This window comes from Arvicola amphibius, chromosome 12, assembly GCF_903992535.2.
Source record: "Arvicola amphibius chromosome 12, mArvAmp1.2, whole genome shotgun sequence".
Classification (NCBI taxonomy): domain Eukaryota; kingdom Metazoa; phylum Chordata; class Mammalia; order Rodentia; family Cricetidae; genus Arvicola; species Arvicola amphibius.
The window spans coordinates 163,781,815-163,809,197 of NC_052058.2; the positions used below are offsets into that span (position 1 = coordinate 163,781,815).

Below are 27,383 nucleotides of genomic sequence, written 5' to 3' on the forward strand. Positions count from 1 at the left end.
AAAACATTTTTTTTTTTCTCCCTAAATGTGTTACAACAAGGATTTTTATGTTTATGTCTTTTTCTTTCTTTTGAATCATCTCCTTAAAATCAGTTGTTGGAAATAGCATTATTGAATAAAAGGAGGAACGAACATCTTTAAGGCTCTTGAAATCACTCCAGCCTGTTTTCCAAGCACGTTGTGCTGACCAATAGTATTGAGCAACATATGAGGATAACTTTTTAAACCTCACTTTCCTCCCTGGAAGCCATTAAAATCTGATGCTGGTTGGAGAGAAAAATAGTCCTTCCCATCCTATTAGTTAATACTAGATCTTTCCCCGTCTTATGTGCCTACAGCCCGTTCGGAAGGAGCCTCCTGCCCCGTGGAGACTGTCAGAAGCTACAAGGGATGACAGCTTCTGTGGCCCCTGTGCACAGCATCTCTGTTGTTCAGGGTAGAGAGGAGAGGGATGGAGGGAAGGCATAACACAAACCGTGCCATTGTTAGGGGACTGGGTCCCTGGGATAATGCTGTGAGAAGGGATGAAAAGAACGATTCTCCATTCTCGATTGTTTATGATTTCCAAGAATGAGCCAGCGGCCCCAGCCCAGGGAGGAATGGATCCTCACTGCCGCCAGATGCTCCCTTTACCAGTGTTCCTCCCATTATTCCTGGAGAAGGGAGAAGCACGCAGCTGAGACAGATTAACTGCTATGCCAGTTCCCTCCCTTTGAGTGACGGCCCTGGATCTGGGGCATTCAGAGTTGGTCAAAAGACACCCCTTCAAAATAAGAATGCCGCTTGAGGTCCACGGGGCATAGGAGCCAACCTTCCAGAGTTTGCGCCCTACCCCAACCTTCCAGAGTTTGCGCCCTACCCCGCCTGTGTCTGCACAAGCTGCTGAAGCACAAAGGGCCTTCTCTCTCTCTCTCTCTCTCTCTGCTTTTCCGACTGCCTTACCTTCATGGGGTCTCCTTTCTGTTGTTTCTGAGCTATGGCAGCAGACGCCTGCATCCTTTAATCTATCTGTATCTGCCCCCCCTGCCAACATGGTTTCTCTGCCGCTCATCACTCAGCTGCCTCAGGCCTATCTGTGCTCACCACCACCCCACCCCCCGCCCCCGTACTGCTGTGTTAGTTCCCACTCTTGTGACCTGATGCCTCGTAAGTGCTCATTTAACCTTTCATGGGTTCCTTTCTGTCTAAGATTTCACGATCTGCATACAAGCTCACACGTGTCACCTGGTACAGAAGTGAGCACGCCGTTAATGGGTCAAAAGATGGCTAAATAATTTTTTCATCAGCATACACAATATAGTCTTAATTTTAGGAATTGTAAAAGATACTGTGTGGTCTCTACTTACCAGCAACTGCAGGGAAGTTGGAACAAGACACAGTATTTTAATCGGCACTTTATATTTTAATTTTCTTTATATCATGTTGTCCCTGACAACATTATTTGAGTGAAGAGGGAAGCTTTGTTTATCTTCGCTTTAGGGTTAGGAATCCGTAGCCCAGGAAAACTGAGGGATTTGCCCAAGGCCACCTGGCTAACCTGAGATCCAAGTGGCATTTATATCTACGTGACTCACTTTAGGCAAAATGTTTACCCGCTTCATCAACCATATTAGGTCATCTGTAAAATAAAGGTAACGGTCCTCACTTCCTAAGGGCCGTGAGTGTTAAAACCAATGCAGGAGAATGTAGAACAGGACGGACCCATCACGGAGGGTCTCAGATGCTGATAATTATCCTCATCTGTCATCTTTCTGTCTCCATTGGAACACTTTCTGGGCATTTGGGGAGAACGCCTGGCATGGATTGTTGTGGTATTAGTAACTAAGCCTGCTTTACGTGTGAACCCTACGTCAAGTGCCTCATGTGAGGCCAGCCTAATCCCGAATGGTCCTTTTTAATAGCATCCTCCCAGCTCAGTCCTTCTGCAGACGAATCACACTGGACTCGATCTACTTAGACCTTGAAACTAAGCAAGTCAGAACATGCCAGAGATAAAAATCAAAGGATTTTTATTCTGGCTCACAGTTTCAGAGATTTTAGTCCACGATCACCGTTGACTCTGGACCTTGTGGTGAGATGGGGCATTACAACGTGTGTGGTCAAGCAGAGCTGCTCACATGCTGGTGGCCAGGAAGCTAAGGGGAGAGAAGAAAGGAGTGGAGGGGAAATGCCACCCTTCAGGTACAGATCCTTAGTGACCTTCCTCCTCCAACTATTCCACCTCCTGAAGTCTCTACTGCTTTTCAGCAACTCGTTAAGCTCTGAAAACCCTTATGATCTCTTCTCCTCCCAAAGGGCACTATTTTTTTTTTTTAACACTGCTATACTGGACCAGCCTTCCACACATGAACTTTGCGGGGGATATTTCAGATCTAAACCATAACTACTGATCCAGGTAGAAACGGGATTTGGAACGGTCTTCACCGTGTTCCTCGTCACTTTGGGGGGCAGGGCGGCAGGTAGGTGGGTCTAGAACGGTACACTCTCCTACACCGATGTCCTGTTTTTACTTTGCGTGGCCCCAGGGCACTTGTGCAATAAACGGTGCCGCGAAAATTAAAATGCAGCTAAAGATCTCTTCAGTGTTTCTTAAATTAAGTTTATTATGTGTGATAATTTGCACCTAGAGGCTTTTGTTGTTGTTTGCTGTAATGACTATGGCAGTAATGATCTGGCTCCCAGAAAAGCCTGGCACATGTTCTGCGGCTTGCATTTGGCAGGGCTCCACGGCGTACCCTGAGTAAAATGAATCAGCCTATTTGGGGCGTGGGGAAACTGCATCGCTGGATGGTTGTAGGGCTCATGATCCCCAGTGATCCTCAGATAAGGGAATGCCATCGGATCCTGCATTCTGTCTCTAGCAGGATTGTTCCTTTGTCTCCTGACAGGAGTGTCAAGCCCTGTCTATTTCAGTCACTCATGCAAGCGCCAAGCCAGGAAGGGAAGTAAAGGGACCGTTCGCTTGACATCTGAATCTGGTCAGCATCACATGAGGCTCTTGACATGAGACAGAAATGTAAAGCAGACCTGGCCGTTAATATTTACACCAGCCCAGGATTCTGATTCAATGAGTCATGTGCTTTTTTATTGTAGGTAACACCGTCTACCTCACATCTGCATTTACCCAAACCATTTGAAGAATTTAAAAGGGGAAAGGGTGAAATAAAATTCCACAATAATTCTAAAACCTGTATATCAAGGCACACATATCTGATTCTTAGCATAACCTTTTAGAATAAACAGGGCATATACTACTTTTCCATGACCTTTACACCAAAGAATTTGCAAGGGGTCGAGGATCATGCAATAAACGATAGATTACAGACTAAACCCAAAAATGGTGCTTGGATCAAAAATTAACATAATACTATTTATCAGTGTAACCATTTATTGTTTCCAACTCCTCCTTCAGTTATTTTGGGACTCGGGATTTTGGGCCAGAAAGTTGCAGTAATCTCTTAGAGACGTGTGGTCTGTCTGAGGCAGGCCTCCATTGGTCAGAGATGGATCTTAGTCAGCAAAGACCTTGTAAGAAGGATAAAGAAAGCCAGGCGGTGGTGGCGCACGCCTTTAATCCCAGCACTCGGGAGGCAGAGGCAGGCGGATCTCTGTGAGTTCGAGGCCAGCCTGGTCTACAAGAGCTAGTTCCAGGACAGGCACCAAAGCCACAGAGAAACCCTGTCTCGAAAAACCAAAAAAAAAAAAAAAAAAAAAAAAAAAAAAAAAAAAAAAAAAAAAAAAGGATAACAATTTCACTACTGTGACATCTGATAACTTATATAATCTGCTATTCAAATGGGATAATGGTGGCTGCTCATGTAACTATGAAGATGAGACAAGCAAATGTTATGAAGTGATATTATTAAGTTAACTATTATAGATGCTGGGTGTCCATGGATACTGCCAAGGCAAAGACCCCACAGCATAGAGATCTCAAAAATCTCCCTCCTGCTTTTCCATTTCCCGTTGAAGAACTCTGTGGAAATAGCGCATCCTTTTGTGTTTGCTGCTGTTGCTGCTGCTGTTGCTGCTGCTGCTGCTGCTGCTTTCTCCCAGGTCAGGCTGACCTCGGGTTTTCTGTAAACACCAATAGGCGTCCATCCTGCTTTGGCCTCAGCTCAGGGTGTCTTGAGTGACGTGTGCCTTATGATATAATACCCTCTTTCCCAAACTGTTTCCAGGTCTAAAGCTGATGGGGAAATCACTAGTCTCAGTCATGGTAGCAAGGCATGAAGCTGGATTTTTCTATCAATAAATCCCATATTGGACAGCATTAATCTTTTGATAAAATCGCCGAGAGATCTCTCCCATGCCTCCTCTCTATGCACCATCCATTGCAGAGCTCTGGCCTCTGCCTGACCCAACCTGATTGAGCTGCTGGTTGACTCCTATTTAGGGGGCTGCTCCCTCCTAAATGACTGCCCTCAATGAGGCTCACGGGCACAGGCTTGAGGGTCTAGTTCCTCTGGCAAACATCCTGTATCTTAGCTATTTATGGGAAGAATCAGCAAACATAGGAAGGTGGTGTTGAAGCAGCTCATTAGGCAATACACTAGTGTATCATGCCTGGCCCAGGGCCTGGCATAAGGCAGTCGCTCAGTGATGTAATGGATTTATTGCCCTAAGCACGAATTTGAAGCCTAGTTCAAGTGCTGCCCACTTTGTTGAAGGGTTCCTATATTAAATGCATTTTTTTTCTTCTTCAATAACAAGACTGTATTGGAAAGTAAATAGTCTCCATATAGGCAAAGAAATAAAAACACCCTTTCATTCCCATTACCTGACTCTTAAATTGCCCTCCTAAGATTTCCGTATTATAATTGGATACACAGGCTTAGGTCCATGAAAAAGCCCAAGTTTAGACAATTCTTAAGCACTGTAGTGTGTGTTTGTTTGTTTATTAGTGCCAAAACTACTTCGGTTGTTAATAGGTGAATGCTTCTTTTCTTTAGTTGTGTTCATGGCTTTATTTCCCCAACAAGAATGAAGCCCTTTTTATCTGAGAACAGCCTCCTACCATTCTACATGCTTCAAAGAGTATCACGTATAATAAATGCTGGAAGTAAATTATCAACTTTAGTATTCATGATAAAATTGAAGCAATGATCAATGGTAGAAATACAAAAGTAATTGTAGAGAGAGAAAAAGATTTAGATTGTCTTATGTAGAGAGATTCCTAACACTTATTCTTAAGCTGGACTGTAGGACATAGCCCTGTGGGTCCTCTTTGTGCTGGCTTACATGGGGCCCATGTTTGTACCAATGGGCACAGCCTTTGCCCTTCCTACATCTTTGAAGCTGCAGCTCCGACGTACAGCATAGACGCCAAGACCGTGGAGGCAGAGCCCTGCGGGCTTCAGGCCACCAGCTTCCATAGCTGACTGAACTCCACTGCTATAAATAGCTTAAGTTTCTATTAATACTCCCTTTTCAATGCGAGCTAATTTAAATCTGCTGTTCTCTAAGCTATTTTTAACCACACATTTTTTTTTGAGCACGGGCCTGGTTCTGGTTAAGAGATCATAAATTCCATTTTGGTTGTTGCACTTGTAGAAATAATAGGATCTCAGCCTTTTCCATTTCTCTGTGGAGAAATGGGCCCCACTGACATTTGAGGGAGCCAGGTGACAACGCTTTGTTATGGGAGACTATTATTCCATCCAGGTTTTGTTCGTACACCTGTCCCCTGACCAATGGTGCCTACAGAGTTCCAGGTACCATCACACAGAGTACATAGTTCCAGCCATCCTGGACAGTACTTCCGCTCTTTGAAAACCACTATGTCCTGATATCTTGACTCTTTAAGTTGGAACTAGATCCATCTTGAGAAAAGATATTGTGGAATTTGATAGGGGTGGTGGCTTCACACCCTTAAAAGCGTGCTAAAAGCCACAGGTATATAAACTGTAGTTTTTGTTTGTTAAGTTACCGTGTGTGTGTGTGTGTGTGTGTGTGTGTGTGTAGGGGGTCGGGCACGCGGTTAGAAGACAGCTTGGAGTTGGTCTGTTCCATCTACCATGTGGTTTCTGGGGATGGAATTCAGTCTGGACGGCAAGTGTTCTTACCACCTGAGCCATTTCACTCCCCCACGATTAGACACTGTATGGCATGTGGGTCAGATAGTAATTTCTTCTAAAATTACAAGTCTGCTACTTTTAATGTTTTTCCCATTTATCGTTTTAGTTTTCCAAGCTCCCAGTCGCTTGCAGTGCCTCTTTCCCTCAGACCCTTTTCTGATGGGTTACTAGGACCTAATTCCTAAATAATCCTCTAGTCCTCCCTTTACTGAAGTGACATCCCCTTGTCCAGTACTGTCGAGATCTCTCTTCATTTTTCACGGTTCCCAAGGTCTTCCAGCTGACGTGATGTTTTTATCATGAAATATAATATACATACAAAGAGTGCATAAAATATACTATGCCATAAAGGAAAGACCCCTACCCGTCACTAGCAGCCGGAAAACTCTGAATGTCCCTCCTCGGTTAATTTCTACTCTACCGGCACTCCTCTGCCGTCAGTTACCATGACCTTCATGGTCACCTGCTTGGCTCCACCTGCTTGGCTTTGTTTATAGTTTTATCGTAAGTATATATTTTTGAGCAGTACTGTTAATTTTGTTTTTGAGCTATGTTTAAAATGTCACGTTCTCATTCTTAATTCCTTTTCTCTACTTCCTGTTTTTTTTTTTTTTATATTCCCTGTCTCTTTTGTGAGCAGCTTCGTTCACTCTTTAAAACCAAGTCATGAAGGTGCTAAGTTCACTTTTCTTGATGCGGCACTCGGTGACTGTACTTAATGGTTACCTCGTGGCTATAATGTCTTCACGTTCTTCCCTGTAAGGCATGAAAGAACTTGCCACTTCCGCAGACGCCACACGTTTCTGTGCTCCATGGGCCTGCGTTTTGGGCTTTCTGCCATTCTTTCATTCTGGCATAGCCTTGCCTCCATTCTCAAGGTAGAATAGTTGGGTCTCTATTCTGTGTCTTCTGCAATTCTTGGAGCCCATTCTCCCCTTGGGTATTTTATTTCACATTTCATTTATTTCACACACACACACATGCCTGCAAAGGTCATAGGACAATGTACAGGAAATTTAATTATTTCCTGCTGTGTGGGTCCCAGTATCAAACTCAACTCATCAGTCTTGGTTAGCAAGTTCCTTTATCAACTGAGCCATCTCATGAGACCCTTTGTTTTTTTTGTTTTGTTTTGTTTGTTTTTTGTTTTTGTTTTTTATTTGCTTGTTTGGTTGGCTGATTGTTTTTAATTTTTGATTTTTGAAACTTATTTCTATATTTTTAATATTTTTTTTCTGGTTTCTCCTTCTTAACCTTCACAAGATGTTTCATATTAGAATAACAAGTTGTTTATTGTGCCTGGCCAACCAGATTTGAGACTAGGTAAATAGTAGGTAGAAGTTCAACTCAAGTTTTTTTTTTTTGTTGTTTACGCACTTAGCATTACAGAGACTCAGTCCTATCAGTGAAGCCTTTCATGGTCGCACACCCCCTTCAAAGCCTGCAGACGATTTTGTCAGCCTAGACAGTCTCTGAAACCTGTCTTGGTGATGTTTCTGGTTAACATGAGCGTTTTATCAGGTATGTTTCCAAGGGGCTTTTATACTTGTAGAAGGATGTTGTCTACTTACGCTTTATCTTATGTTTCATTTCAAGACTTAGAAAATTGATTTTTTTTTATTGCAGTCAAATGTTAGTGTAAATTTGTTTAAATTCTGCTCAACATCGTAATTGAGGTTTGCACCTAATTCCCTTGACTAATTTACAAATCTTAGATAGTAAATATACAAATACCACAGTTGAAAATCTATTCGTGTCTTATGATTACTCTCACCCTAAAACTAAATTCTTTGTATGCTCCCTTAGACATTCACAGCGATATCTTCCCCATATTTAAGTTGCGTGGATTTGAGTTCTCCAAAGAAACAACCAGAGAATAAAATGGTCTCACCTGAATAAAAAGTTAAAGGAGTTTTCTTCTCAAATTGGCAAGGTCTTGGGGCCCGATAGCTGATGCTTGGTGGAGGCGTGGAGCTTGGCTTCTTTCTTAAGATGGCGGGAGCCTGTGGCGTGGCTTGTGACCCCGAGCTTCGTAGACTTCTCTTGCTATGTGATTGGGACTCCCACACTTCTTTTCTGCTCTAGTTTCTTACCTTCAATTGAAGTCCCCTTCTCTCAGTCGGTTAGTTAGCCAGAATAATGAAACACTGTCCTGTCATGGTGGCGTTGGGACCTGAATGTTAATGCTCCTCAGAAATTGCTGTGCCTCACACATGACCTAGGCTGGCCGTGGTGGTGCACACCTTCAACACATGACCTAGGCTGGCCGTGGTGGTGCACACCTTCAACACATGACCTAGGCTGGCCGTGGTGGTGCACACCTTCAACACATGACCTAGGCTGGCCGTGGTGGTGCACACCTTCAACACATGACCTAGGCTGGCTGTGGTGGTGCACACCTTCAACACATGACGTAGGCTGGCTGTGGTGGTGCACACCTTCAACACATGACCTAGGCTGGCCGTGGTGGTGCACACCTTCAACACATGACTGAGGCTGGCTGTGGTGGTGCACACCTTCAAAACATGACCTAGGCTGGCTGTGGTGGTGCACACCTTCAACACATGACCTAAGCTGGCCGTGGTGGTGCACACCTTCAACCGCAGCATTCAGGAGGCAGAGGCAGTTCCAGGACAGCCATGGCTACACAGACAAACCCTGTCTGGAAGACCCAAAACAAACAAACAAACAAAACAAGAACAACAAAACCATGATCTAGAGCCAGCAGCCACGTCTAAAACTTAATAGAAAATCAAGTCTGGCCTGGTGAGATGGCTCAATGGGAAAAGCACTTGCCACCAGGCCCATGACCTAACCCCCCAGCAGGAAAGGAGAATTGACTCCTGCAAGTGATCCTTTGGCTTCCACACACATGATGTGGCACATGAGTGTATGAACATACAGATGTTCATACATTTACACAAAATAAATAAATTGAAATGTAAAAAATTAATTAAAAATACATAAATTCTCATATTCTTCTAAATCCCAGATCTCTTAAATTAGAAATTCTTGGAATTTCTTGGGGCCCAGAAATCTGTATTGTAGAAAGCACAGCAGGTAATTCTGATGCATGCTAAAAGTTAATAAAATACACCTGAAAAAATGAGACAGTGGTTCATTAATCTAGCCTACCTTGCAGGCTGAAGTGTTTTCCTGAAACACACTGAACTCAGTCTACTTGGCCAATATACAGGAACACCAGTGCCTTCTAACTGTTGGGGTACCAGTGCCTTCTAACTGTTGGGGTACCAGTGCCTTCTAACTGTTGGGGTACCAGTGCTTTCTAACTGTTGGGGTGCCAGTGCTTTCTAACTGTTGGGGTACTCTTTTATTGGCTGTTATGGTAGTTTGAAAGAAAATGGCCCCCAAAGGGAATGGCACTATTAGGAGGAGTGGCCTTTTTGGAGCAGGTGTGGTCTTGTTGGAGGAAGTGTGTCACTGTGGAGGCAGGCTTTGAGGTCTTATATATGCTCAAGACTCTCCTAGTGAGGCAGACCACTTCCTGTTGCCTGTGCTAGATATAGAACTCTCCAGAACCCCTGCAACACCCTGTGTGACTGCATGCTGCCTGCCTTCCTGCCATGGACTAAACCTCTGAACTGTAAGCAGGCCATCCCGATTAAATGTTTTTTCTTTCTAAGAGTTACCATGGTCTTGGTGTCTCTCCACAGCAACAGAAACCCTAACTAAGGCAGCTATTATGTATGCTCTTTAGTACTGGCAAGTATCTTGTCCTTCTGTATCGCTCCCTTTATTGATTCTGTCTTCGCACATACAGACAGAAATAGGCACATATCCATATTGCTTCTCAACTATGTTGCTTAATGGGAGAAAGTATCCAGTGTATTGACTCATTTTCCTCATAAAAATCGATTGAAAACTTCAAATAGCTGGTGTTTGCATCAGTATGGATTCTTCAGAGAAATGAACTAATAGGATAGATGAGATGTGTAGTAACACAGGACTAACTGTAAGAATTGAGTCATGACAGTCATGGAGGTTAAGAAGTCCCTTGACATGTCATCTATAATCTGGAGAACCATGGAAACGAATGTTCAGCCCCAGAGGGAACCCTGTATCTCAGAATCAGAATGGTGAGAAATGGAATATTGTCTACAAACCGAATTTAGACTCTGATACTCATTCAACCACGAGGTGCAGCTACATATGACCAGGGAAAGGTGGCTTGAGATGAAAATGCCCCAGGACTGTTTCCTGAAGGGACCGCATCTTCCTTAGCAGATTGCTGTTAGGAGGAATGCTTCAACTGGGCTGGGCAGATGGCTCAGTGGTTAAGAGCAGTGGCTGCTCTTCCAGAGGCCCTAGGTTGGACTCCCAGCACCCACATGGCAGCTCACAACCATCTGTGAGTTCAGTTCCAAGTTCATCCAGGTCCTCTTCCGAACTCAGCATGCACACAGGACATAGACATACAGGCCGGCAAAACACCCATGCACATCAGATTTTAAAAGGAAGACAGCAGCAAGGGCTTCAGGGCAACTAGAGTCTCCCTCTTAATGGAAGACTCTCTTCCCTTGTCTGAAAACCCAGGATTCAGTCCTGTTTAAATCCTGATCTTCAATCTGCTACCGATCTTGTAACAACGTCTATATACATTGTATAGAACAATACTAGGAATTTTTTTTTGCAATTTACATGGCAGGTCTGGTTGGGTGTGATGGCACACACCTGTAATCTTAGCATGTAGAAGGTCTAGACCAGAGGATTGTCGTGAGCTGAAAGCCAACCTGGGATGTGCCTCTCTCTCTCTCCTCTCTCTCTCTCTCTCTCTCCCCCTCCCCTCTCTCCCTCTCCCTTCCTCCCTCCCTCCCTTCCCCCAATAAAAACACAATGATTTATGGTCTGGTTAAAGGAGACTTGAGTTCTTGACTCAGCTCCACCGTGCACATCCATGCAGATCGCTACTATTTTCTGGTCTATGATCTGTAAAATGATGAAGCTATTCCCCTTATTGTCTCTGACATAACGCAATTTTTAAAATGAAAATAAGAACTGGCATTTTGAGAAGTCATCGGAGCCAAGCACTCCATGTGTGTTAACGTATGGGGAAGGAAAGGCTCAGTTCCCACCTTTCCTCTGAGAATAAGGAAAGACATTTGAGTAGACTCCTATAAGGGCAATAGGATTCTGACAGAGATCATCCCAAAACATGAAATTGCAGGGTTTCCTTTCCCAAAGCTTCTGTTTGGCCTGTAGTCTAGAATGTTTACAAACAGTGAGGGAAGGCAGAAAACAACCCCAGGAAGCATTTGGCAGCCCTGTGAAAGGAGACCCTGGAGCGCTCTTCTGGGGGCTGAGGCTCTGTAGGTGAGGGCTTCCCAAGCCTTGTATCACACGCACCAGGGAAATAATATTTTATTTCCGGCTGTAGTGCCAGGTGGCCAGAGGTGACTGAGCCTGCATTCTGTAGGATGTTGTTTTTGTTTTGTTGACCATGTCCTTTGATTTACAGAAGCTTTTCAGTTTCACGAGGTCCCATTTATTAATTGTTTCTCTCGGTGTCTGTGCTGCTGGGGTTATATTTAGGAAGTGGTCTCCTGTGCCCATGTGTTCAAGTGTACTTCCCACTTTCTCTTCTATGAGGTTCAATGTGGTTGGTTTTATGTTGAGGTCTTTGATCCATTTGGACTTGAGTTTTGTGCATGGTGATAGATATGGATCTATTTTCATTCTTCTACATGTTGATGCCCAGTTATGCCAGCACCACTTGTTGAAGATGCTTTCTTTTTGAAATTCTAACTAGAGCAATAAGACAACAAAGGAAGATCAAGGGAATACAAATTGGAAAAGAAGTCAAACTCTCACTATTTACTGATGATATGATATTATACACAAGTGACCCCAAAAAATCTACCAGGGAACTTCTTTAACTCATAAACATCTTCAGTAATGTAGCCAGATACAAGATGAACTAAAAAAAAAAAAAAAAAGGTAGCCCTCCTTTATACAGATGATAAATGGTCTGAGAAAGAAATCAGAGAAACATCGCCCTTCACAATAGCCACAAATAACATAAAATATCCTGAGATAACTCTACCCAAACAAGTGAAAGACTTGTATGACAAGAACTTTAAGTCTTTGAAAAAAGAAATTGAAGAAGACACCAGAAAATAAAAAGATCTTCCATGCTCTTGGGTAGGTAGAATAAACAGTAAAAATGCCAATCTTACCAAAAACAATCTACAGATTCAATGCAACACCCATCAAAATCCCACCAAAATTTTTCACATATCTCAAAAAGAACAAGACTCAATTTCACGTGGAAAAGCAAAAAACCCAGGATAGCCAAAGAAATCCTGTACAATAAAAGAACTTCTGGAGGCATCACATCCCTGACTTCAAACTCTACTATAGAACTACAGTAATGAAAACAGCCTGGTATTTGCATAAAAACCAACAAAAGGACCAGTGGAATAGAATTGAAGCCCCAGATATCAATCCACACACACCTACGAACACCTGATTTTTGACAAAGAAGCTAAAAATATAAAATGGAAAAAAGAAAGCATATTCAAAAAATGGTGCTGGCATAACTGGATGTCAACAAGGATCTGAACTCTTAAGATGGCTGAATTTTATTGAATACAAATTATATTATATAATAATAAACAGGAGCCATTTCAACTGCTCACCGAAGGACTGGAGAATCGCCTGAATGGGAAGGTGTTTTAACTATGTATATGCTCGGCAGTCAGCCTACACTAAATAAATTGGGGTTCCACAACGTCAGGCCACTTACTTGGTCACCTGACTTCGTCTTTGGAATTAGGTTCAGCCTCTCCTACCATGCGTTGAATGACGACCTGCATTTGCACCAGTGTGGCCAGTGAGGAGAAGCAGACTCCCGAAGAGCCCCATTCCTGGTTCACGTGTGCCTTGGAAGCACGCTTGGTGATCTGCCCACGGCTGGCACATTGCCTTGTACCTGTATTCAGGTGACAAAGGTATCACTCGACTGTGAGATATGCCCACGTCTGTGCAGTTTAGACACCTTAGGAGTCTCTCCAGAAGCTCTCCCTTACATAAGTCAGCCTCATCTTTGCCTGTAGTCTTATGGTATCATAAGTTAGACGAGCCAAACATGGATTTTACATAGATGAGAAAATAGAAGCCAGAGTAGGAAGCTGTTTTCCTTCCCAGGTTCTCATTCTAGAGACAGAGCTAGTGTAACCCAAACCTCCAGACTCTGGAGCCACTCTTCCCCAGGACCACAGCCCAGCAGCCATCGCCAGCAACAACAACAGCAGTCCTTCGATACTCTGTGCTGGAGTCATTTATAGCCACGAACTCCAGAACCACGGAGTCCGAATCTCTACTGGGACTGAGACTCCAATGTGCCTACTTGCAGTTTTGGATAGGTCTCTAATTGATCCTGGCTCACAGCAAATGTTAAATGCAGCTGTTGAAGACGGAGCACTCATGGAGGGATTATGACAAGGCCAGAACACAGATAGTACTTAAGAAAATACAGAGTCTGGTCTGGGGATGGGGGTTTGATGCAAGAAGTCTCTGTTCCCAAGGGAACTATTTAGCTGTATTTATGGACATTATTTGTTTACCTTTCACTTAACTTTGCTTAGTTTTTCATACTAACCTTTGCTTAATTCAGTTTTTAAAACATGACTTAAATCAGATCATTCAAGGACATGGCAGTGGTGTCCCTCAACAGAATGACCTCCATTTCTAAAACTCAAATGACTGGCAACAGCTTACGTGTTTCTTTGTCAATGGGAGAGGTAATTCCATTAATGGGTTTTGAGTCCTCTGCAGGAAGGTTAACCTGGTCTTTCAAGAATCAATCTCCTAGAAGGCAATGTAATTACTGAAGAAGGCTCTCTGGTTTCCCAGATGTCAGCTGTTTCCCCCTCAAACGTGTCAGATGCACATGGACCCTTTGTCTTTGACGTGGTTGGGGCAGAAATGGGTAGAATGCGTTATAATAGCCTTGTCTCAGAAAGATAGCAGGGATTTTCTTCCCATGTGAAAGTCATGACGTAGCCCACCGAGCTGTTTACGCTAGAAATTTCAGATGTTTAAGCTAGAAACCGTGGAGTTTTCTGAATTCTTCTGCATCCCTCGTATTCTGTTCACTGCCAGGCGTTGCAGTCTCTGAAATCTATGCTGTGTTATCTTTATTTTGCCACTGTCCTAGTCCAAACTGCCATTATTTCCCCAGCAGTGGTTCAAGCATACTTCTCTTCTGGCTACAGGCCAGAGGGACCCACACAATAGATAGGAAAACATTGGAAATCATTCTGAACTCAGGTTGTATAAATTTTTAAGTATGTGTATTAAAATGTGAAAATTCTCTTGTACCTTCTGTCTTATATATCCATTCCCCTCAATGGAAACTATTAGTGCTATTTGGAGTGCTTTTCTAAGTATTTGTAAATCATGTATGTGCGTGTGTGTGTTACACATACATATATGTATGTATATGTATACAAATATATTTAGTATAAACAACTCTATTACGTTATGTTCAAGCTTGCGTCTTTAATTGTCAACATATCAATTTATTAATTATGGCCATAATTGTGTTCTATTAAGACTAAAGTTTAAACGTCATGAAACGGCATATAAGGCCTGTGCACCTTCCTTTCCTTTTTCTTGTGTGTCTTCTCCCCTTGCTTACTGTGCTCCTGTCATTGCCTCCTGTCGACTTTCCCCTGAGCCAAACTCTCTCCCCAGTACCTTTGTACATGCTGTTCCCTTCTGCCTCTTCTGTACATGGCACTCATTCCGATACCGTGGATAGGTATGTCCTGAGTCCTTCTGAACACACATGCTCTATCATACCAAGCACCTTACAGGCTGTTCGCCATGAATTTTTTTACCTCCTTCCCCCACAAAATACATGGTGACCCTGATTAATAAAATAATTGGGTTAATCAACTCATAGTAGCTTCTCTTAGTTATTCGTAAATGTTAAAAAGTATATTATTCTGTAGAAGAAATCTCATACACTGCATCGTAATATTTGACACTGAGGATATGAGCCAGCATATAAGACCCTTTAACATTGCTCCAAACGACCTTTCTCGCCTTCCTCTGAATGAGTTCCTCTCCCCGTCAATTTCACCAAACCTGATACTTCAAGACTAGATTTTTAAATATATATCCATTCTCACACTCGTAAGTTTTAGATTCTGTATTCACTAATTGGTCTTCTCACTACATTTTTTAATCCTTCAGATCAATCTATACCATGTGCCTGATTGTTTGTGCTCCTTGGAAATTCGTGTATTGGAATCTAATCCTTGATATGTTAGTTTTAGGGGATGGGCCCTCAGCCAGTGACTGAGTAGGTCAAGAAGACAAAGCAGTCACGGACGGTATTCATGCCATTAGGAAAAGGCTTGAGAGAGCTTACTGCGTCCCTTTTACGTTGAAAGTGCTGTCTCTCATGAACAGGACCCTCAATGCACGAACTGTTGATGTCTTGAACTTGGACTGCCAAACCTGCAAAACTAGGAGCCATAAATTTGTGTTATTGGTGAATTAATCCAGTCACAGGTATTATGTCATATCAATGCAAGTGGACTAAGACATGATTTTCCCAGTCAATCCTAGACTACATGTACTGAGCTGTGGAAAATTCGAGCTAACTGACATACATTTTCCCTACAGAGAAATGTTTCTTCCATGGTCTATTTAGTATGATATTGTGCATGTGTGCATGTGTGTGTGCGCACACACGTGTGAATGTATTAGTGATTCTTATGTTTTCTGTTAGTGGTTCTACTGAGTGCTTCCAATGCCGAGGTGTTATGTCATGTGTGTCTAAGCAAAGAAGACTGGGTATGTTTAACTGAGAAAAGAATTGTGTCCAATAAACTTTGTTCATGCTGTTGATCCTGAGTTTTGTGCTAATAAGTCAATATTTATATTAAATAAGTAAAGTGTCTATGAAAAGAAACACTGAAAACAAGGCTAATTGTTTAACAAGGTCACTAGAATTGGGCATAGTGGCGCACGCCTTTAATCCCAGCTCGTGGGAGGCAGAGGCAGACGGATCTCTGAGTGCCAGGCCAGCCTGGTCTACAGATGGACTTCCAGGACAACCAAGGCTTCATAGTGAAACCCTACTTCCAAAACGAACAAGCAGCATAAGTACAGGCTCACAGAAGCCTAATATTCTGCCCCCCCCCCCCGGAAAATGATTCAGCAGCCACAGTTCATTGCACTGACCTTATTAACCGTAACTTCCTCGAGGATCAAGTCAATCTGACTCGTTCTCCTTGCTTGAAAATTTCCCCTGTAATATTTTTCTTCCTTCAGCTGGTGGAATGTTCCATCCTTTAAGATCCAGCCCAAATATCATCTCTGCTGTAAGTTTCGCCATCTCTCCCAAGGCAGAGTAGGGCTCAGAGGAAGAGGAAGGTTTCTGTAGGTAAAAGGAAATCCATGAGAAAGGTTTAAATGAGCATCTAGCCATCTAAGCCCACAGACCCGAGGAGAGACCTGGCTCAAAAGTGAATTTGATTTAGGGCTCACATTTCACCCACAGTCATTTCTGTTCTACTACCCCACTCCTGTCTCCGCCTTCACCCCACAAAGCTTGGACTAACGGACTTCTGATTGTCCTCTCTCCCACTTCTTTACCACACCTGGCATTCATCTTAGAACTCTGCTCTCCCTGGGTTAACTATCCCTAGGTGGCAAATAGCAATCTCTGCGTTTCAGACCCAAATCATCACAGGCCCCTGTGCAATGATAGAGAGCTTGAACTAACATAGACAATGGTGCTGGAGTTGGATCTTAATACCACTGGACTGGCTTGGTTGTGTGCTGATTGCTGACCTAACCTCTGTGGTTCACTGGAAGTTCTTCCCCTGGTTTAGGCTCTGCCCACTACAACCTGTAACTGGTATAGTTTCAGATATAAAGCACAAGCTTTGCCTGGATGCCCATTGTGTTCCTGCTGTCTGTGCGGTACCACCTCACCCAGGAGAGGTGTGGCGTTGCTCTGACAGGCCATCGGCTTGATTCGCTTTTCCTGTTTCACCAACAGAAAAGCAGATACTCTTTCCTCCTTCTCCTTTAGTGTGACTATCGCTGTTATCTAGTACACTGTGAGTCCTAAGGACTGTGCTCAATACTGAGATAAAGAGAGCCCTGACCTCAACGTAACAGTCTTGTGATTAGATACAGCTAATTCTGTGTTCATCTGGAGGTTGAGAGAGCGTTTATAAGAAGTAAGTCAGGAGCAGGTAACTGTACTGCCTTCTCCTGGGGGCTCACATCTCCTGGGGGCCGAGAGCTAACGCCTGAACGCTGGTGGTGCTACTGTCTGCTGCCATCATCAATTAGCTATTACTTGAGTATTCTCCATGAACTCTATGGCCGTGTTTCTCAGATTTTATCAGGAGTTTGTCTCTATCTCCTCCAGCTCTTTTCTGGGCTCTCACTAAACCTCTGGGATAAGAAGATCTGAGGCTGTGCTGTTTGCAAGTTGTAGAGTCTGAGCTCCCCTCACCCAGTCTGTGAACAGGGAGGTATAATTATCTTCCCTCCTTGGTTCAAGAATTAAATCTGATAAGGGTCAGAAAGCACACGGCATGTTGCAGGAGCTCAGGAAATGCTTCCTTTGAGTCCCTCAGAGTATGACGTCCCAGGGGTCCACAGCAGTTGAGAGATTCCTAGAAGAACCTAGCTCCAGAGCCTCTGCTCTCCGGAAGAACTCCTCTAGGAATCTGCTCTGTCCCTGCTTATACCCGGTATAACGGGACAGACTAGCCTGTTGTGCTTTACACTAAAATAAACTAGGATATAATCGTACTCATCAGTCTGATCAAGTCTGTTGTGCCTACGATTGCTTAAAGCAGAATTCCAACCCTGCTGTTACTTGGAAGTCTGCAGGGTGGAGGTAGATGTAGAGCTATGGTGATATTTTGTTTAAGAAAGCAAGGAGATTTTTAAACTTTTTATTAGTTCTATCTAATAGAGTGATATATTGATAAGTGATAGTCTCTGTCAGGTTTCGATAGACTATACTCCTCACTTGACAGGCACCTCCTGGCTTCTTGGCAGTTTTTGGTTTCACCTTCATCGGAAAGAGAGAAGTTAAAAGGACACACCCATTTCTAGAAGTTATGCAAAACTCTCTTCCAAGAAATGCCTTGCCCATTCTATACCTCCAGCCACAGGATCTGGAGAAAGATGATTGTAGGCACTGAGAACACTTTAGCCAGCAAAGAAGAGTTCTGTTATCTGTGGTGCACTACCTATGGCATGGCAGAAGATTGTGGAGTTCTAGAAGTATTTCCAACTGCCAGGGAAGAAAGTGATAGAAGGCCCTGCCTAGCCTGGCTATTCAGAAGAACACACCTTTTGCTTCCAAGAATCTGAGTATTATGGTTAAATAAGGTACTGTGATATCAGATTGTCTTAGCCAACACCGTGAGGCTGTCCAGTTGGAAGAGACTCCGGTCTCTCATCCATGTGTTAAGCACGTTCTCCGAGAACACCCTCTACTGTCCCTTCACTTTACCTTAATCTGGGGCTCAGCAAACAGCCCTGCACCCCTCCTTAGGAATAGTATTTCCCGAAGATCCATTTGCTCGTAAGTTGCTGTGTTCATGCTATGGTAGATTTGAGTAATTGTAACGAAGACCGTGTGCCTTAGAGTGTTTGCTGTCTGCCCTTTCCGGGGAACTTTGCCGATCACGACTCTAGGCTGTCCCTTTTTCAGAATTTCCAGTATTAAACATTCTTTAGTTTTCATAGAGGGTCTAAGAAAATCCTTAGTACTTCAAAAAGAGTTCTATTTTCTTTGGTATAGTACTTCAAACCGAACAGGAGAGTCTAGAATTGGAGAGGTAGCCTGAACTGACAGTCTCCTGTGACCAGATTGGTGCCTAGGTTGTCATCAGAGAGGCTTCCTCCAGCAACTGATGGAAACAGACACAGACCCATAGGCAAACACTAGGCAGAGTTCAGGGAATCCTGCAGAAGATGGGAAGGAAGGATGGCAGGAGCCAGAGGGGTCAAGGGCAACACAATAAAACTCACACAGAATCAACTAACCTGGGCTCACAGGGGCTCACAGAGACTGAACGGACAACCAGGGAGCCTGCGAGAGACTGACCTAGGCACTCTGCATATTTGACAGTTGCTTAGCTTGGTCTTCTTGTGGGACTCCTAACAGTCAAAACAGGGGCTGTCTCTGACTCTCCTACTGGCTTTTGGAACCCTATTCCTGATAATGGGTTGCCTTGCCCAGCCTTCATACAAGAGGAGGTTCTTAGTCTTCCTGAAACTTTATATGCCATGTTTTGTTGATACTCATGGGAGGCCTGCCGTTTTCTGAATTGAAATGGAGAGGAGGAGTGGGTGGGGTGGGCGGGTTTGTAGAGAAGAGGTGGGAGAGGGACTGGAAGAAAAAGAGGGAGGGGAAACTTCATCTGGGATGTGAAATAAATTTATTTTTTGAAAAAAGAAGTACTTTTAGCTTTCAGGGCTAAAGCTAAAAGGAGCTTTAGGAAGCTCTTCCTTAAAACAGAAGAGAACTAACTCCCCCGTAGGAAGTAGTCTAGTTCAGCTTCAGCGTGCGGAATAACCTAAAACCAATGGAGTTCTTGTTCCGTAAGTAGAGCAACCTTTGCACTCACTACACTCACTACACTGCGATGCCGCAGAATCTCACTGGAGGCCGATACACGAGGAGTTTTTTAAGTCCTTCACCAGTAGAATACCTAAAATGTGATCCAGTCACCCTAAGTCCCAGTTGGGGTCTATTTTAATTTTCTGGTGGCCAAAGAGTGGTAGGAGGAAGTCATGACTTTGTTCTACACAGTTACAGACATGACCCAAAGGACATAGAGAGGACCACATGACCTGCGCCCCTCCCCCCCAACGGCAGGGCAGCAGAAGTGGAGCAACGTCCAGGTCCTCTGTGCCCACATCTGTGTCCCTGTGGTCTGGGTCATTGTGAAATGGTTTGTTTCCTGACTCGATTTGGGTACAAAAGGAAAAGAGCCACTTCTCTTTCATCATCGCAAATGGTGATAGCTCCTTGATGCTGGACACAAATTCTAACTTTATTGTATCTGTCTGTCTGCTTCTTTAAGCTCGGACTCCTCTGCCTTGATTATTACTACTCTGTTTATTTATTTCAAGTATTCATTTTGGTGCTTTTTGAGTTTTGTCTTTCTGTTTTGGTGTTATGTTTTTGTTTGTTTGTTTTGAGGAGAGGTCTCAACTGTGTTGCCCAAGCTAATGTTCCTACATCACATTATCCTCACTTAGGCTGCCATTTTCTCTGACCATAGAAAGCTGTAGCAATGACTTCCTAAATAGATTGGGTTTGTTGTTGTTGGGTTTTTTACCTTTTGTTCTTTTTGCCTCGTATTTATTTTTCTTTCTCTGGCTCACCTTCCTCATTGCTAGATGACCACTATTTAACAGTTTAACAAGTAGGTGCACAGCACGATTTAACATTTCTTGCTGCTGTGCACTTTGCGGTGACTCCCAACACTGATAAAGATAAAGCTTCCTAGGGTGGCTCTGAAGGCCTTGCGGGACCTCCCAGCTCTGCATTCCTCCTTCCCGCAGCCAAGAGACTCACAGAATTTTCCAGACCTGTCTTATCTTTCCCCGTGCTCAGGCCTTGTTTGTACTGTGCAGTCTTTTCAAAGCAAAGCCTCTCTCCGTGCTTTACAAGCTCCCTCGTGTTTATAGTCATCCATTTCTCTCACCTCTTCCTCCCTCCCTTTTCTTCCCTCTCTGCCTCTGTCCCTAGAAGTCTGAGTTCCTTTTCCAGTGTTCTGCTAGGATACTGTGTCTCTCTTTATGATACGCTTAAAACCCTGCTGCTTCCCCGAGGGCTATGCATAAATGTCTTATCTTCCTGGAACTTTATAAATATTTTAAGTCACTTAAAAGGATCGTTTGTGTCCTGCGTCTCCTCTTTATCCCACATAGCACAGAACACAGCTCATCTTTGTTCTCACTGACTACTTAAAAAAAATTGTTGATTCGTCATAAGACAAAATTTCCACCTATTTACCTTTTGAAAAAACATATTTATTTTTTATTCAGAGAGGAGTCTGTGTAGGTTCATGCACGTGTGCACTAAGTACCCAGAGGGGCGGGGTCAGATCCCCTGGAGCTGGAGTGACATGAACTGTGTGCTGAGAACCTAACTCCTGTCCTCTGGGAAGGTGACAAGCCCTCCTCACGGCCGAGCCGAGCCATCCAGCTCTTTATTTACTCTTTAAATATTTTATCGCTTTGACATTTTGCTTTCAAATCCATGATTCATCTTTTGTTACTGTTTTGTTAGCCTGTTTGTTTTCCATACGAGGTCTCTGTGTGTGGGCCAACTTGGCCCAGAACTCATAATCCTGCTGCTTCAGCCTCCTGAGTAGTAGATGATACAGGCTTGTACCCAACTCCTTCCCCGGGCCCTTTCTATGTGGATACCCAGTTTCTCCAGCACCATTTGTGGGAAAGGCTATCTGTCTTCCATTCCTTGGCCCCTTTATCAAAAAAAAAAAAAAAAAAAAATCGATGGGAGGCAGCAAGATATTTCAGTGTGTAAAGACGTTTGCTGACAAACCTGACAACCCAAATTTCATCTCCAGGCCCGATGTGGTAGAAGGAAAGAATCGGCTCCCGCAAGTCGTCCTCTGGCCTCTCCACTTGCACTGCGGTACACATGCCCACGCCCTAAATAAATGTAATAATAGGAATACATAAAAATTAAGACTGTATCATTTGGATCTAGTTCTCAGTTCTCTGTTCTGTTATCTTGTTCACATCTTGTATGTTTGTAGCTTTCCTCCAGCACATATAGTCTTGATTGCTGGAGACTAACAAACATTTAGAACACTTGAAATATGCGCACTGGGCTGGGCATAACTTTAATGGTTCAGAGTACTGGCTGAGCTTTCAGAGAACCCAGCATCAACATAGTAGTTTACAAGCATCCACGACTTCAGTGCCAGGGTACCCAGTGCCCATTGCCCTCTTCTGGCCTCCAATGGCACCACGCACACAAACACACCTGTTACACAGACATATAAACACTCATAAAATACGTAAAAAAATTAATATGGTGCCCTGATTCTATCCATTATAATCTTCTGTTCAAAAATTGTTTACCCATTTTCATCCTTTTTTCTTTCCATATATTATACTACAAAATAAACTGGTCTACATCAACAAATCTTTCACTGAGATTTTTATAATTATTGTGGTAAACATATATATATATATATATATATATGTATTTTAGAAGACGTGCTTATTGATTCTTCTAGTCTGTGAACATGGTATGTCTGTGCAAACGTCTAAGACTACTCTGACTAATTTTGTCAGCACTATATGGTTGGTTTCGGAACATTTATGTCCTGCATACACAATGCTTTGTTAGACTTTTCATTTTTAAAATAGGTGCCTATAAATGATCCTGCGTGTTTTCTTCTTCTCTTTTTCCTTGTTTTCAGTGCTGAGGGCTGAACCCAGGGCCTTATTCACGCTTACCACTGAACTACCCAGCCAGCTTCAATGTATATTTTCATTGCCTGTGCCAACAAATTCACTGCTAGACTAAAGAATAAATAACCTAGAAGCAAATAGATTTTTTTTACTTGTCTTATATCCTGTGACCACCATGTTCTAGGAAGTCTTTTGCAGTTATTTTTGGGTTTTCAGCATAAATAATCAAGTTATCTGAAAACAGGATAGTTTTTTCCCCTTATCTTTTGTCTTTGTCTTGTTTTCCTGGTCCGTATGTTTCTTATATGTGTTTCCTGCTTTGTTGCATGACCAGAACGTCCAGCATGGTGTTGGAAGTGATTGCCTTTGTCTTGCTTCCAACTTTGTTGGTCTTTCAGAATCCACTATAACCTATAATATTAGCTATTGGTCTTTTTAAATGCAATTTATCAGATTCTACAAGTTTAACTATATTCTTATTTTCTAATTTTTTTTAAATGAAAGAGTATTCTTTTCTGCATTGATATAACCTTGACTTCAGTTTTAGCCTTTCTGTATGGTGATTATATGTGTTAGTTTCCGATCAGCTCTACCTCCTCATAATAAGCCACACTTAGTTACCTGGCTCTTTGGGTTATTGAGTTGCGTTTAAATTCATAATTTTCTCAAGACTTTGTGCATATGAGAACAGTCCTGGGAAACTTTCTTTTAACATCATATTCAGGACTCGTGTCCCATATTGTCTCTGCATTCTGTGTCTGTTTCCGAGAGTAACTTTTTTGTATCTGGGTCATGGGGATTTTTGGCTAACGCTCCCAAACTTCTTCATAAATATTTATCATGTACTCTGCTCAGAATGGAAGGGGCAGAGCTAAGAAGCTCACATCGTAATCTATATACTCTTTGACTTTGTTCTCTCTTTTGTAATCCTCTTGCTCACCTTTCTTATTTTCTGTTTTAAAAACTTGTTCTTTTAAATTACACCTTATAATGAATAAATGAATATTCTCATTGAATGAAAAAAATGTCAGAGCCGGGCGGTGGTGGTGCACGCCTTTAATCCCAGCACTCGGGAGGCAGAGGTAGGCGGATCTCTGTGAGTTCGAGGCCAGCCTGGTCTACAAGAGCTAGTTCCAGGACAGGCTCTAAAAGCTGCAGAGAAACCCTGTCTCGAAAAACCAAAAAAAAAAAAAAAAGAAAGAAAAGAAAAGAAAAAAGAAAAAAAAAATGTCAGTACATCTTTGCTGAGTTCCCATATGTTTATACCGTGCCAAGTACTTGGTGGCCACACCGAACCTAGTAGCCTCAAAAGACTTAAAGTAAATAAGAAAATTTCAATTGTTTAATTGAAATGCAGATTTGGAGAAAGAAATTCCTAAGTCCAAGGTATTGAAAGTTTGGGATCCAAAGTTCTTGCTGCATCTTTAGCATCAAGCACGGTGGTTCTCAAGCTAGGGGTTGATGAGCCTTTCCCCGGGGTCACTTATCCAGTGTCCTGCATATCAGATATTTACATTACAATTCATGACAGTAGCAAAATTACAGTTAAGAATAGTAATAATTTTTTGTGGTTGGGATCACCACACTTGAGGAACTGTATTAAGGGCTTCAGTGTTAGGAATGGTGAGAACCACTGCTCTAGGAGAATGCCTGGAACATAATAAACACTAAATGAGTATTCACTGTGTGGATAAAGGCAGAGGGGAGCAGTTATGGCAGAAGAGGGTTGTGAGCTAGAGACAGACAGCGCTGCCCGCTGCCATGAATACATCAGCATTTTGCAGGCAGCCGTTTATTGGTCTGGACTACTTCCTTGGAAGAAGAGCCTGGGAAGCTCTTAAAGTGTCTACAGCCAACCTCATTTTCTTCTTCTTGAGGTGTCTGTGTTTGTTCGTGCATACACCTGCACATCAGTGATTTAGGGACAGCTCTTTCCAAAGAGATGGGCACTGAAGGGGTACTTCAACTCCAGCAGCAGCTGGCCTAGTAAAACTATTTTATAACATACCATGGTATTTAATATATACTGTATAATGTAATATATATATATATATACAGTGTACATATAGCTGTATATAGCACCTGCTGGATGCATCTATACAAGTATACAGAGTTTCACAAACAATGACCAGGATAAGATTTTTATGTGACTATAATCATATGCCTTTCATTTTTATTTTCCTCAACTTTATTATATATGGTAATACCTCAGTTTTCAATTTTAATTTAATCGAAGGTTTATCAGACCTCACGTATATTTACCTTGACCAAGTAAATGTCAGCCATTCCATCTTAGCCAAATGCTGAGATGGCAAGCGGGAGCCACTGTGCCTGGCTGGGAGTTCAGTTTTTAAGATACTAGAGACTTGGAAATGCTTGATAATGGAGGAGAGCCGGGTAGAGGATCAGGTTCCTCATGGGGCTATGCTGGGGGCAGACACTGGGAAGCTGCAGCAGATAGATGGCTTTGAACCAATGGTGGGAGTAGAAGCAGGCCATCTGAGAACTGAGCTTTGGAACACTCTAGGGCTTAGAGAACAGGAAAAAGAAAACACAGCACTGGGATCTGGAAAAGCAATACCAAGTGGGCACTTGAGTGTGGATGCCAGAGCCCACTGAAGAAAGTTTGTCAACGGAGGTGATATAGTGAAGGTGTGTCTGTTAGAGACCACTGTGAAAGGCAGCCCCAGATGCGAGTTAGCATCACCGGGATCTTCAGGCCTTTGATGCGTTATCCCAGAGGTACAGCTGGGAGCAGCCTGATGGAAGTGCCGTCATATAGGAGGAGACAGAACAAGTAAACATAGCACTACAGGAACTGCTTGAAGCTTAACTGAAGAATTGAAAAGCTGAGCCATCGTCAGAGACGAATGTCGAATCCAGACACCTTTTACCTGTCTTCTGAGACGGTGGAAATGGCTCTGGCAGGGAAGGATGAAGCAGCGACCCTGGAGAGGGCACAGTTACTGAAGCGATGCTCCAGGGAGTGAGGGAGCCTGTGCCTAGGGAAGAAACTGCTATAAATTACCAGGAGAGCCTTTGCATTCTCCAGTACCGCAGAACGTGCCTGCGGAGGCAGGTGCTTTGGTTAAGGCGATTGCATTTTCTCTCGAAATGAGAAAGGAGTAGAGGTTTTGGAGGTGTAAAGAGAGATCAGAGATTGTTGCCAAAAAGCACAAGGAAGTCCTCGGCCAGGCCAACAGGATTGTTGGGCATTGTGAGTGGCCCGTCGGAAGGCCCAGGGGAGCCGGTCTGCAATGGGCTCTCTTACCTCACCCCACCTTGCCTGACTGTCATCAAGTGAGAACAGGTAGAAGAGGCAGAACAGTAAACTTAGCTGGAGGTTGGAGAAATGGAAAAAGAAGCGAAGAAATATAAGGAAGGGTTGGGAGAATTGAACACTGAAAAAAATTGAGGACAAGGATGAGTGAGTGTGGAGTATTGTAGAATTAGTTCTGCTTCCTGCGGGTCGAGAGAATCGTGATGATGATCGTGATAATGAATTATTTTCATTCATACTACTATGAGCTCGTTTGTTTTTAAAAATAACCCTCTTGGGCTGGAGAGATGGTTCAGGCGTTAAAGGCTAGGCTCACAGATAAATAGGGTAAATGGTCATGGTGGCGGTTACGATTCCCATTTCATAAATAAGATCCAAACAAACAAGCAACTTAGCTGAAGAGTCATGCGATGCATCTGCAGGAGAGCTCACACTCCACCTGAAGCTCTGCAGCTGTATTTAGTTTCTGGTTGTTTGGGGCTTGTTCTTTATCACAGCCTGCTGAGACTGCCAGGTCCTTGTGTCCCAAAGAACTGAACTAAGGACACACGTTAGTGATAGAAGACACAGTGAGAATGGAGTGGTTAGGGAGCCAGCACAGGCCCCAGGTCCTCTGACCTTGACAGTCTGGATTCTTTCTAGGTGACCTACTACAGCACTCTCCTTCTTCCTCCTTCAGAGAGCTTGAGTCTTGGGGGTTTGTTTTTGTGGGGGATGCTCTTGTTTTGTTCCATGTAACCAATGGCCAGAAGTTCCCAGTCTTCCTCTGTCAACTGGCTTCCTTTATATGGTGATCTCAATTACATATTTACCCGGTGGAACATGTCGTGATACACATGTGGAGGTCAGATGATAACGTTCATCCCGCGTAGGTTCTAGAGATTGATCAGATCATTCGGTGCGGTGGCGGGTACCTTTATCCACTGAGCAATCTGGTGGGTCCCTCCTATGATGACCTGAGCCTTTCTCTCCAGGCCTTACCCTCCCGTCATACCCATCCTCAATCTGTGATATGCCAGGACCTGGTAAAAGCTTTGAAATAACATGACATCTTCTCCCTCTTCTTTCTGTGGCTCTGATGATTTAGGCCTGGAAGAAGCGCTGGTTTATACTGCGGAGCGGCCGGATGAGTGGCGACCCAGATGTTCTGGAATACTACAAGAATGAGCACTCCAAGAAACCCCTGCGGATCATCAACCTGAACTTCTGCGAGCAGGTGGATGCGGGCCTGACGTTCAACAAGAAAGAGCTGCAGGATAGTTTCGTGTTTGACATCAAGACCAGCGAGCGCACGTTCTACCTGGTGGCCGAGACAGAGGCCGACATGAACAAGTGGGTCCAGAGCATCTGCCAGATCTGCGGCTTCAACCAGGCCGAGGAGAGCACAGGTATGAGCACAAACACAGCCCTTCCCAAGGGGACGCTGCTGAGACCTCGGTCCCTCCAGCCGGGAGAGCCAGCTCCGGTTAAGGCTTCGTTTTTGGTACAAGTTGTTTACAAAATGGGGAGAGCGGAACAGAGTTGGCCTCATCTAGAGGGACCTCCGGGTTCTAATGATG

At 43.5% G+C, this 27,383-nt stretch overlaps 1 protein-coding gene across 1 annotated transcript in view; it reads left to right on the top strand.

Moving 5' to 3' along the window:
* The window catches only part of Gab2 (GRB2 associated binding protein 2), a 139,463-nt gene that overhangs the window by 70,950 nt on the left and 41,130 nt on the right, over positions 1–27,383 (top strand). Inside the window, exon 2 of the mRNA XM_038313706.1 lies at positions 26,912–27,212. Coding sequence (XP_038169634.1) covers positions 26,912–27,212 — 301 coding nt within the window. The remainder of the gene's footprint in view (positions 1–26,911; positions 27,213–27,383) is intronic.